Source organism: Lepidochelys kempii, chromosome 1, assembly GCF_965140265.1.
Source record: "Lepidochelys kempii isolate rLepKem1 chromosome 1, rLepKem1.hap2, whole genome shotgun sequence".
Lineage (NCBI taxonomy): Eukaryota > Metazoa > Chordata > Testudines > Cheloniidae > Lepidochelys > Lepidochelys kempii.
In genome coordinates this window covers 95,999,320-96,012,636 of record NC_133256.1, presented here as the reverse complement: position 1 = coordinate 96,012,636, position 13,317 = coordinate 95,999,320, and the positions used below count along the sequence as shown (strand labels likewise).

Genomic DNA, 13,317 nt, shown 5'->3' with positions numbered 1-13,317 from the left:
TCGAAAGAGGTAAGTCAACGTTCTGGACAAGAAAATAATTTAGCTCAGATACAGACTGACATTTCACTTTGTTGGGGGGGGGGGGGAAGAGGTGCGGGTGGCAAGGTGTTACAAAATATTATTGACAAGAAACTTACTGTACAAAGTAGGGACCAATGTTTTCAGTTTAATCATGAACTTAAGGGGAAGAAAATAACATTGTCCTGCTATATCGAAAAAAGGACAGGAGACATTTGATATGGGTTTAATCAGGCAGCAACTTTATTATAGATGGCTGGGACTATCTGGCAAAGAAAAGTGTACAGCGCAGGTAACTCCATGTTCATTCAATACACACCCCGAGGACTTACACCAGCTCCCCTTTTATTCCATTCAGGTCCCCCAGCCAACCCAGTGCTGGGACCTTACCATCCCCCTCCCCCGCAAACAAAGGTTAAGGTGGGCTATAAGAAAGGGCAGTTGGCTCACTGCCATACCAATCATAAGAGCCCCCAACTCCCCCCCAATTTGGCTCCTTTAATAAACACCTTTTTAAGTCCTTTACCAAGCCATTTATCCAGCCACTGTATCCCTTTCTGATGAAGCACCTGCACTGGACATCTGCCCTACACTTACATAACGAGTTTTTACATCATAGTTTAACTCCCTTCCCTACTCACCATAACAAGCCCCACCCACAAAGCTGCTGTGGGGAAGGCAAAAAAAAACCCAACTCCACCTTGGCCAATCTGATGGTGAGGGGGAAAGTCCTCCCTAGCCCCCCTCGAGAGGAGCAGCTAGCGCAATGCCCACAGCAGGTCCTGACCACACCTGGTGTTTTGCCACTTCAAAGAGAAGGAGCGTGGGTGCTGATCTTCCTGGTCCATGGAAAAAGGGGCTTCTCCCACCTGGCTTGCCCCTTTTCAACTCCCCAACTCTTCCACTCCCTAGGGATGAGTTAGCATTGTCACACTGACCCACTCCCCCTTTTGCAGCAGCTTCTGAGCCTCCCACTCTCCACCCATAAAGTGCTATCCCCCCCTTCCCTCCCTGCAAGCCAGACAACGCTCTCACACACACACACACTTAAAGGTGTGATGCGGTCATTCACTTTAAATACTTGTCAAAGTGCATTTCAGTGAACCATGTGACTGCAGAATTACATTCAAACACTGAAGAATGTGGTATAATTTAGGAAAACAGGCCATATGCTTGGATAATACCTGCCTCTGTAGTGTGGTACCATTACTCTTTCAAGTACCATGCTTAATTTCTCAAAGATACTTTTGTTTTACTAACGAAGTCAATTCCTCACCATGCTTTCAGCAAAACATGAGTTGAACGGATGGACTGAGAGAAGGTTCATATTTAACTAGGTTGTTTTCCTGCTGAAAGATAGTAATGGTATTTTCTTGTTTTAAAATTCAGCCATTCTAAGAGTGGCTTCTATTGAAACCCAGTTATTAACCATTCATTATTTTTCTACCTTCACAATTAGATTGTGCAGAATACTCAGTTGTGTACTTGATTGTTCTAGTTTGCAGTTGTCACATTAGCAACAATCATCAAACAAAGTCACAATTGTATCTCATTTGTGCTTAAACAACTCTGTCCACATATTTTGGCCAAACAAGCAAGGGACTGATAGCCTGGCTGCTTCACAAGGACCTGGAGAGCAATTGCATGGCAAGATGCACATTATTTTGTCTGCCAGTCACCCAGAAGAGAAGTGAGGATTTAATAAGGTGCAACCCTAGCTTCAGACTCTTTTCCTTTACAGATGCCAGGCTTTATTACATTTTGGATCTATAACTTACTACACAGTTACTTTAAACTTATACGGATCCTGAATTTGTCACTAGCAGAAGTTACCTTTTGCACATTTCTCCTTATTTTAAAGTATTTATTAAAATCAGATGTAAATTGCTGCATATTTGGGGAACTGTCACATTAAATTGCCCTGCTCAAATCTCCAGCAGGTTTTGTGTAAGAAGTACAAAATACAAAACCAATCAAGAAACTCTGGCTATTTAAATATCATTCAGAAGCAAAATGGTCAAAATGAGGGAATTTTTTACTTTTACGTTTGACGGATGCCATTATCATAGAGACTAATCATTCCAACTGATTTCAGATTACCAAACAAAAGTAAGTAGGTAGACATTTTCAAACAAACAATCTTATTTTAAAGAGATTATTTAAATCCAATCTGTAGTGGCCTCTTCACTCTCTATGTACTGCATCAGTGTGACAAAAATAACACAATGCAGTAGTTGGTCAAGTTATTAGTCTTTCTTTTTAAGAATACTGAAAGATGGATCATTACCCTGTATACAGTAACTCATATTTTCATTTGTGAATATAAAGATTGGTATACACAGTAACCTCTTACACCTCTATTAGGTTCGGATTCCAAAAAGCATTTAAGCACATTCTTAACTTTAAGCATATGCTTAAGTTTTATTGACTTTGATAGGATTTAAGCATGTGTTTATGTGTTTTCCAGGTCTTAATGTTTCTTCCTCAGTTTTAGTCAGGATTTCTGCATGCACTACTAAAAATATATTAGTGCTAACAAAATCCTGGCCCACCCACTCACCATTAAATTCACACTGCAGCAAAATTTTTTATTTTTTTGTAATATTAAAGAGCTAGCTTTCCTTCTAATAAAGTAACTCTTTAGTTAAGGGCAATATATGTGCAATTTAAATTGTTGAATCCTACACAGAGTTTTTAAAGAAATGTTAAGTAAATCAGTGGCAGCTATAGAAAAATAGTCTTGGTTTTAATTAAAGTGGAATTTAAATTTAAATGGTCCTCCAGAGCTGAAAGGGTTGAATCCTTGCCATGTGTTCCAGGTTCTGTGAAAAGGGTTTCCTCCTCCCTGTTGACTCTCTGCATCCAGTGGATCTTCTCCTGCATCAAACTTCCTCCTCATTTCTAAGGAAATAGACATACATGGTAAAAAGGGACGCAGACTTCACACATTATTACAGAAACAGCCTACCACTCAAGAGAATTTTGGTACCTCCAGCAGGACAAGAGGAAGAGATAAGAAGTACTTTTAAAGTGTCCCTAACTCCAGACAGATGCAGTAATTAATTTGGTTTGTTTACAGACATGTCTATGGATCCCATTACCACAGAAACTGCCAGTTTAATTTGTCAGTATACTTTTACTGATGCATTATAATAGATAAACATAAGTCAAACAGTTGATGTTTTCAAAGCACTCTAGGGGATTTTAGACACACTAATGAAAGGTACCTAAACTAGGGCTGTCAATCGCAGTTAACTCAAGTGATTAACACAAAACTGCAATTAATCATGACTATTCTAATTGGTTTTAAATCGCACTGTTAAACAATAATAGAATACCAATTTAAATTTATTTTTGGATGTTTTTCCTACTTTTCAAATATATTGATTTCAATTACAACAATACAAAGTGTATAGTGCTCACTTTATATTTATTACAAATATTTGCACTGTAAAAAAAAAAACAGTTTTTCAATTCACCTCACTTTATCGTGAAAGTGCAATTTACACACACAATTTTTTTACATAACTGCAAACAAAACCATGTAAAACTTTAGAGCCTACAAGTCCACTCAGTCCTACTTCTTGTTCAGCCAATCGCTAAGAAAAACAATTTACATTTACAGGAGATAATGCTGCCCACGTCTTATTTACAAGATTACCTGAAAGTGAGAACAAGCGTTGGCATGGCATTGATGTAGCCAGCATTGGAAAGTATTTACATGTCAAATACACTAAACATTAATATGCCCTTTCATGCTTTGACCACCATTCCAGAGGACATGTTTCCATGCTGATGCTTGTTAAAAAAATGTGTTAATTAAATGTGTGTCTGAACTCCTTGGGGAGAGAATCGTATGTCTGCTGTTCCATAGTTTTACCTGCATTCTGCCAGATATTTTGTGTTATGGCAATCTCAGATGAAGACTCAGCATATATTGTTCGATTTAAGCATACTTTCACTGCAGATCTGACAAAACGCAAAGAACGCACCAATATGAGATTTCTAAAGATAGCTACAGCACTCGACCCAAGGTTTAAGAATCTGAAGTGCCTTCCAAAATCTGAGAGGGATGAAGTGTACAACATGCTGTCAGAAGTCTTAAAAGAGCAACACTCTGATGTGGAAACTACAGAACCCAAACCACCAAAAAAGAAAATCAACCTTCTCTTAGTCTGCATTGCTTTTGGATCACTATCAAGCAGAATCCACCTGTTCTCTCTTTCAGATGACACTGTAAATAAGAAGTGGGCAGCATTATCTTCTATAAATGTAAACAAACTTGTTTGTCTTAGTGATTGGCTGAACAAGAAGTAGGACTGAGTGCACTTGTAGGCTCTAAAGTTTTACATGGTTTTGTTTGAGTGAAGCTATGTAAAAAAATAATTCTACATTTGTAAGTTGCACTTTCACGATAAAGTGAGGTGAATTGAAATATACGGTTTCTTTTGTTTTTTACAGTGCAAATATTTGTAATCATAAATATAAAGTGAGCACTGTACGCTTTGTATTCTGTGTTGTAACTGAAATCTATATATATGAAAATGAAGAAAAACATCCAAAAATATTTACAATAAATTTAAATTGGTATTCTATTATTGTTTAACAGTGCGATTAAAACTGAAATTAATCATTATTTTTAATCTCGCAATTAATCGTGATTTTTTTAATCGTTTGACAGCCCTAATTTAAACCCATTATGCTGCTTCTGAAAATCTTAACCAAGTAGTTTAGTATAAAAGGGCTTGAGAGCCTGTAATATGGCTTGCAAAAGCAATATGCCAACTCCCCTCCTCCCCGACATAAAAAATGAAAAAAATATTCTCTTAAATTTCACATAAGATCTACCCAATTAGTCAACCCTTGACACATCACCCAATTGATCATTAGCTAGAAAATTTATCTACTTGCTGCGAGCTCTGTACAGAGTCTTGAGTAGGCAGGCAGGTTTGTGGTTCCAGACAGCCTTTTAAAAGCCTCTTCACAATAATTTGTGTTAGTTTCCTCATAAGGTTTGTAGTCACTGAATTAGTTCTAGGGTTTATAAACACCCTCCAGGCCTTGTTTTGAAAGTGCAAGTCTCCTGCCCTCCCAGAGCAACACATAACAAGCTGGGGAGGAAAGTGTACTAGACAAAATTTGGAACCTCTGCAAAGTAGTGTTCCAATTGGCTGGTTAGGTCTTCTTGGTGAGGTCACACCTGTGATTTGTACTCTGTAATTGAGATGTACTTGTTTAATCAATACCTCAGCCACCCAGTATGAAAATAAAATAGGTTTTTAATTGTCATTCCATTTCTTAGCCCCCATCATATGAAAGGTATTAAGTGGGGGGGTGCGGGGAGAGACAACCTAAAAGCTATAGTCTCTTCTCCCCCATGTCATTCCGCTCACTAGCGCCACTGCAAGCTGTTCTACCTTCAAAACTGAGTTTGTTCTGATGATAAATTGGGGCTGATTAATGTTCCTGATGTAGCTTTTTCAAATAAACATGGTATTGATAGCAGCTCAGCTACAGGGAAGAGTTGCTAAACACAGTGGCCAGCAGCAGCTATTAGTGAAAAACTGCCTCCTATTTTTGCCTGCTCTATTCTCTCCCTCTCCCCTCCCCCCACACTTCCATCCTAACCTGAAGAGCAGTTCCTTTAGATGGTGGGGAGGAGGTCTCACATCACTTCCACAGAGTGACCATATCACAGTCCCAACCACTTTTCATGGGTAGCTGGACTAGGTGGTGGATTGTTTTGCTTTTCAGAAGACAGGAACACAAGAAGCTTCTGATTTAGCCTCTGCCCTATTCCATCTGAGGAGATGGGCTAATTGAAGGGAGAGGTGAGCAGGGCACAACTGAAAATACAAGTCTAGGGATGGGGGAGAAAGGGGAAGAGAGACCTGTACTTAACAGGGACACTTTCAAAATTAAATGTTAGAATCCTCAGAGTATTTTCCAAGGAATTTTTGGTTTTGGACATAAACTTGATGGGAGTAAATTGTGCCTTAATATTTTCTCCACTATCATGCAGGAAGATGAGTCCCAGAAAGAGAATTCTGAAAAATAACTTGTATTCAGTTTTTAAATGCAAGTCATTAAAATAGCATTAAGGTGTTCTACGGTGTGTTTTTAGTCCATTAATATATTCCACAGACAGCTGAAGTTATTCTGCTTGTGACCTTACGCCTTACAATACACGTGTGGCATGTATAACAGAAAATAAAACACCAACCCAGGAATGTCGTAACACTCAATTTAAAGATAAGTGAGTAAGAACCATTTTGAAGTTTTAATGTCATTCCTGGCCAAAAGGACAGGTTAAAAGTTAGGATCAACCTGTTATTCTGTGCCATGTTCCAGTAACAGAGGCAGAATTTTAGTTTCCTGTTACAAACACATTGCAAGTCTGAACAGGTCTTTCCTACCCTGTGCTACTAACCATATGTTCCACTGATTTGAGGTGGAATTACAGGGCCTCGCCTCTATACTACTTCTCACATGAAAAATATCAGGACAGCTACTACACTATTAGAAGACTTTCCTTGGGGCATTGTCTTATGTTTTTCATTAAAACCTTTTAAGAACTTCTCACAGTGACTAGAGTCCTTATAGACCTTTTCAAATTGAGACAGAGGTTGTAAACTCTCTAGGACTAATTCAACAGCTTCATTACAGTCCTCATGCCATTCAGTGGTTTCAGCATGCCTACTCCTCCCTCCCCGAGACCTGACAGCTCATTTGTAGCTCATCCTCTTTATTTCCTTATCTTGGCCAATGCAGACATTGTAATTTACAGATAGAAAATCTGTGATGTAGATTTAGCATTTCAGTGGATTTTATATTGTGCAGGTGATTTATAGGTAAATAACAACCTCCTTGCCAAACTAGACAAAACTACGAGTCTTTGCTGAAGGCAAAACAGAAGTTCAGAGTTTCTAAGCCAAACTATCATTAAAATGGAACAAGACCACATGAATTTTATCCAACTTCCCTCAGCTTTCTAGGAAAAAAAAAAAGTCTATCTTAGTTTAGGATACCTTTGAAATTCAGTTGTTTGGTTTTATTTTTTGAGAACTTGGATTTTGGTTAGAGGAGAGAGGGAAATACAAGGTGATCATATGTAGCTTACAATGGCTAGCTTCCCTATTTCCATTTACTATACAGGTGTGTGTTTAAAGTCTGTTTTGGGTTCTTATCAAATTCATTAAAAAACAGTATGATATTCTTGTATTGCCATTTCATGGCCAATAATGTGATAAAAATAGAATACTAAAATATTAGGGCTGGAAGAGACCTCAAGAGGTCATCTAGTCCAACCCCCTGCTCAAAGCAGGACTAACACCAACTAAATCATAATAAGTCATAATGGACATCACAGTTGTGTTTGTTCCATCCATTATTCTGAAAAGAACCACTGTGTAAATTTAATCAATACCTGGGTCAGTAAGTACTTCTTTAGCAGCTGCTATATCAATAAACTTTTTCTCTGCCTTCTTCTTCTCCTCTTCATTCTGGAAGTTATCAGGGTGCCACTGAGATGCTAGCTTTCTGTATGCTTTTATGATTTCTTGTTTTCTCGCATTTCTGGGGAGGGAGGAAATTAAGTTACTTATAAAGTTTCCAACTGTTCATGTGCCACATTAATGAGTCTGCAATATAATTATAAATATGGTGATACAACAGACTAACAGGCACCAAGAAACCCAAATATTCACTAGTTAACATTTTGCTGCTGGCAGTCAAGATCTCTCAGACAATAATGGCTTCCTCCAATAAGAGTAGTAGAAAACAGGTTGCGATTTTAAGTAAAACAAACCCAATTTTTCAGTTTACTTTCCTCAGAAAGCTCATAATTTATTAATTATTATTAAGTACTCAAGAGAATGTTAGTTGTTCAATATCTTCACATTTTTTTTAGGTCTCTGAGCTGAAGAGTGTACAATAGATTCAGAGATGATTGAGTCAAACACAAAACTGAAAGAGGAAAGGAAGCAGAGTCACCAAAATAAGATTGGTAAAGAATGTGCAGAACAGGATGGGGTGTTTTTTTTTGTTTTGTGTTGTTTTGTTTTAAATAAAAATCATTATGTTTGTTTCGATCAGGCCCATGACAGAAGTGAGTTTTTAAGAAGTATTTACTAGCTTTTTTCCAGCAAGTCTTCTTAAACTGTGCCAAGATATTGTGCTCTCGGACATGAATTTTCCTTTTACTTCCCTTCCATAATTCTCTTCTGTCATTCTTTGGTTTCCCAAACTGCTTGCCTACCTTTTTGCTCCATTATATTGGGAACTCTTTGCTAATGAGGGATTGTCTCCTTGTTTATTGCCAGTTAGCACTTCTTTATTCGGGGACTTTCTGAGCAAGTGCTACTTAGAGGCTGAGAAAAACCCCTTATGACCACATAAAAACTCAACAATTTTAAAGTGGAGGGAGAGAGAATAGGGAAACATACCCAAAAAAGCATAAAATACAAGTGGCAAATCTTAGACTATATGATTAGTGACTGACTACGTAAAACAGAGGTGGGAAAACTACAGCCCGCGGGCCCGTCCTGCCCAGCCCTTGAGCTCCCGGCTGGGGAGGCTAGCCTCCAGCCCCTCCCCTGCTATCCCACCTCTCCCGCAGCCTCAGTGCACCGCACCGCCAGCGCAGGAGGGGGCTGCACTGCGGGGGCAGGAGAGAGCAGGAAGGGAGGTTCACCTGCATCCTCAGGGGATCAGGCAGGCTGTGCGGGTGGCAGGAGCGCGGTGAACGCGGGCGGAGGACTCAGGAGGAACACCGGGCGCCAGTGCAGCCAGACGGAGAGAAGCGGCGCTTTGAAGGGGAAACCGCCACTTCTTTCCTGCTGTGCAGCTGCCCCTGCTCCTCCTGAGTTCTCTGCCCGTGTTCGCAGGGCCGCATTCTGAAAGGGGCAGGGATAGGGGTCGGGGCAGTCAGGGAGCAGGGGGGATTGGATGGGGGTGGGGTTGGTCAGGGGACAAGGAGTAGGGGGGGTTGGAGAGGTCGAGGTTCTGAGGGGGGCAGTCAGGGGGCAGGAAGTGGGAGGGGACGGATAGGGTTTGGGGAGGCACAGCCTTCCCTACCTGGCCCTCCATACAGTTTTGGAACCCCGATGTGGCCCTCAGGCCAAAAAGTTTGCCCACCCCGATGTAAAAACATTCTGGACATTCATCTCACCTTTTTATTCCTAAAATTTTGTAATAATCTCTCTTCTGAGATTGCTTCAACATCCTCTGGGCTCTCTCTAGGCCTTCACGAATCTGTTGGTCATTTTCACTGTTGGCCTGAGCAGTTTCATAATCTTGAATAGCTGCCCATAAAAAAATGTAAGAGCATATTATATACCTCACTAAATCAACCTTACTTAAAAAAAAAAACACTCAATTTAGATTAAGTACTAACCCTATCCCTAGAACTCAGATGTTTTGCCACTATTATTTGTGAGCAGCAAAACTAATTGCTAAAACTTCATGAAAAAAAGTCTTAATTTTGTCATATTTTCCTTGGTATTTGTAAGTATCAGACAAGAACTGTATTCTGACTCCTACTCAATGAAGTTCATTGATTTATCTGCCTATGGTTTCTTAATGCACTTTGGAATCCCTCCGATACTCTGGAATAAATTGTGATGCCCCAGAGTAAATCTTGTCTATACCAAAGGGTTTGCACTCCTGGCTAACTCAGTGTAGGCAAGGCCTAACTCACCACAGCAAGGAAATTAACTTGTAGTTTTTAATCCTTCGAATATGGACGACACCTGGAAACTGGCAGCATCCCATGGCATCAGAAGGAAGTCTGGATCTAGTTCTTGTTTGGGGTGGGGTAAAGAGGGTGGAGAGAAGGAATTCAGGACCGAGTACTTGTTGGGAGAGGGATTATGTGAAGATCCTGACTTTAATTTTAGACTCTAATTGAAGTGGGGCCCTAAATGGATCTAAGGAAAGTCAGGATCAAGCACTTTTTTGAATGGGTAGGGAAGGGAGGAAATGGGACTTAGTGATTGGTCAGAACAAAGTTTCCTTGTAGGGTCCACTGAATAAAAGAGTGGGAAACATGCCTTATAGTGACAGACTCCAGAGACTTGAACAGTTTCGCTTAAACAAGAGAAAGATAAGGGATCACTTGATCACAGTATGTAAGGCCCAGATCCCCAAAAGGACTTAGGTGCTGCTACCCTCAGTGTTGTAATACTCAACTTTTATAAAAATCACAGGAATCCTCAAAGCTTAGGCTCTCTGTGCAATGCAAAGGGAGAGACAGGCAACTGAAAATAGAATCCACAAAAGCCAGCATTCTAGATGTGAAGCTCCCTAAACTCACCAGTGGGCAATAATGAAAGGTGTGTCCTAAGCCTCAACCCTCCCACAGAGTTTGATGCCAAAGTCTGGGTTGCAGGAGGTGCCTCTCCTCTGCCTGCGATCCACTCAGCTCAGGCGCCTTGCAAGAAATGCCAGAGGTGGTAGGTATTCCACAGTGGAAGAGTTTCAGCAGGAGAGAGAGAGAGAGAGAGAGAGAGGGAGCCCCGCATCAGAATAGCCCACAACTCTATTAGGTTAGGGTGCTCTCCTGAGAGATGGGAGACTCCTATTCAAAGCTTTTCTCTCTATCAGGCAGAGAAGAGGGAATTGAACCCAGGGCTCCCACACCTCCCGAGTACGTGCTCTAACCGCTGGGATAACAGTTATAAGGGAGGCACTGTTGTATTACTTTAGATAGAATATATGGGCCAGAAGGTAAAAGGTGTTAACATGAGCCTAGCACTATTGGACAGTGATAAACAAGATTTGGTATAGAGAGACCTCAGCCTCCTCACTACCATGGCAAACACATGAGAAAACACATGCCACAGGTTAGAAATGTTTTGATTAAAACAAGGCAAAAAGAAAAATTGAGTGACAATACAAAACAAAGTTAATCAAAACCTATTACAGAAGTGGTCCCAAACTTTTTCTTTCACACACACACACACACACACACTCTCTCTCTCTCTCTCATCCCTGTCCATGCCCTCCCGCCCTCCCTGGAACCAGGACCAGGAGCACCACCGCAGCTACAAGAGGTGGGGACATGGAGAGGGGCCAAGGCTGGGGCCCTGGGCACAGGGCCAGGAGCAGAGCTGGGTGGCGCTCCCGCCTGGCCCATGGTGAGGGCTGGCCCAGGCTCCAGCTGCGCCTCCCAAACATTCCTCCCCACAGTTTGGGGACCTCTGTATTAAAGTGTTTTTCAGGAGGATGAATATTGGTTAGAGCAAGGGTTCTCAAACTGGGGGTCAGGACCCCTCAGGGGGTCATGAGCTGTCAGCCTCCCCCCACAAAGCCCACTTTGCCTCCTGCATTTATAATGGTGTTAAATATATAAAAAAGTGTTTTTAATTTATAAGGGGGGATCGCACTCAGAGGCTTGCTATTTGAAATGGGTCACCAGTACAAAAGTTTGAGAACCACTGGGTTAGTGTCTTATTTTGTTAAACAGTCCCTTTTAGTGGGGAAGGTTAGCTCTGTGGTTCACTTTTGAATCTGAAATGAGTCACTTTTCTGCTTTTGACAAAACAGAAACACAAGGGGGTGAAGAGATAGGATAGCAAAGATGGAGGGTATATGGATTTTGTTGATGTTCTCAGGATACAGGGGGGCATATGAGTCATGGACAGGTGCTTTAGGTTGCAAGGTCCATCACAATAGCTGTTACTCTGTACCCCAAGTCACCTGCCTAGGCAGAGACACCATCTGGTTGGCCTGGCAGGTCCCTCTCCTTCACTGGTCCTCAGGCAGAGCAAAGCTTGTGGTGCGGGTGCCATGCAGTTGATTTCAGGATCAGATAAAAAGCAGAGAGAGTGTATAGGAGGAAGACAGTGCAGGACAGAAAGGGACCCACAAAGGAGAAGAAGAAAGAGTAGGATCTCACACATTAGGCTGGGGTCCTCACTGGTGCAGCGATAATGGTCTAGCATCCCAGTGGAGTATTAAGGTCTGGTGTCATCCCAAAATCCATCCACTGCATCTGTGGTGATGGTAAAAAAATTTCTTCTCCCTCTCCACCTTAAGCCTCTTTGTAAGGGCTCCACAAGGGAGTAGTAGGTGGAACAGACTGTCCTTTTATTATTTTGTTTACCAGTTAGGCCTTATTTTTGGCACACCAATTTGGGTTCATCCGTTTCTGGTCCCACACGTCTCTTATTTACTAGGAATGATTTTAACACAGGCCTTGAGTTCTATTAATAGGCCTTTTTGTTTGGACTAATTACGTTTGTCTCCCGTTAGCACTTTTTCCCCATGAACATTTTATTGTTATAGGTTACAGTGACATTTTATGAACTTTTACTTACTTTTTACAGCTGAGCTAACCATTAGCGTAAATCTGTAGGCCCAGTTATTACTACAGCACCAAACCTCCACCTCCTTGATTTTAAATGGGCTTTTCATCTGGTAGGCATGCTCTAAGCATGCAGATTGGGCCCTGTATGCAAAATAGGTGGGAGAACACCTGTCTTTATCTAGTTTCAGAGTAGCAGCCGTGTTAGTCTGTATCTAGTTTATCTAGTTTGTGGCTCATGCTGGGACTTCATCCAGGTGCCTAGAATGAGAAAGCAGCGTGCATGCCCAGGGGCAGAAACAGATACATGGGGGACTTTTACAGCAAAAATGTAGGCACCAATTTAGATGCCTATGGGATTAGGCAGCAGCCATGCAGGGGATTATGGATCTCAGCAGCACCTAAATTCCTTTGTAGCTCTGGCCTTAAATACTTACATGGGGAACAAAATTTTTAAAAACCCTTTATCAATCTAGCAGACAAAGGTATACCAAGATCCAATGGCTAGAAGGTGAAGCTAGAGAAATTTTGACACGAAATAAATAAGGCAAAAAATTTTAACAGTGAGAATAATTAACCATTGGAACAATTTACCAAGGGTAATGGTGGATTTTCCCTAACTGGCAAGTTTAAAATCAAGATTGGATATTCTGCCTAAAAGATATGCTGTAATTTAAACAGGAATTAATTCAGCTAATCCTATGGCCGTCAGACTAGATTATCACCATAGTCCTATGGCTTTGGAATCTATGCTTCAGCAACGAAAGAGAAATAGAGAAGAGGCAAAGGCATAATGAGAGCATTCTGCAGCTAGGATGTATACAGCAACTGGCAGGCAGGTTGCAACCATTAGCACTGGAAAGAGAGGCAACCGCAGTTATACCACTAGTCTCAAATACTTAATGCAGTTGGAGGTTGCATTACATAGGACCTATCTTCAATGTGCAGTTGTTTTCAGCCCTTGGTTTCCAAGCAGCATATGCTACAAGGCCCCC

The 13,317-nt window shown here is 41.1% G+C and overlaps 1 protein-coding gene across 4 annotated transcripts in view; it reads right to left on the bottom strand.

Annotated features, from left to right (window-relative positions):
* Positions 1-232: 232 nt before the first annotated feature.
* The window catches only part of DNAJC3 (DnaJ heat shock protein family (Hsp40) member C3), a 64,503-nt gene continuing 51,418 nt past the window's right edge, over positions 233-13,317 (bottom strand). For all 4 annotated transcript variants that reach the window (XM_073347977.1, XM_073347984.1, XM_073347994.1 and 1 more), the window contains exons 10-12: positions 9,188-9,320; positions 7,445-7,593; positions 233-2,919 (exon numbers count right to left, since the gene is read on the bottom strand). In XM_073347977.1, coding sequence (XP_073204078.1) covers positions 2,765-2,919; positions 7,445-7,593; positions 9,188-9,320 — 437 coding nt within the window. In that variant the 3' untranslated portion in view covers positions 233-2,764. The remainder of the gene's footprint in view (positions 2,920-7,444; positions 7,594-9,187; positions 9,321-13,317) is intronic.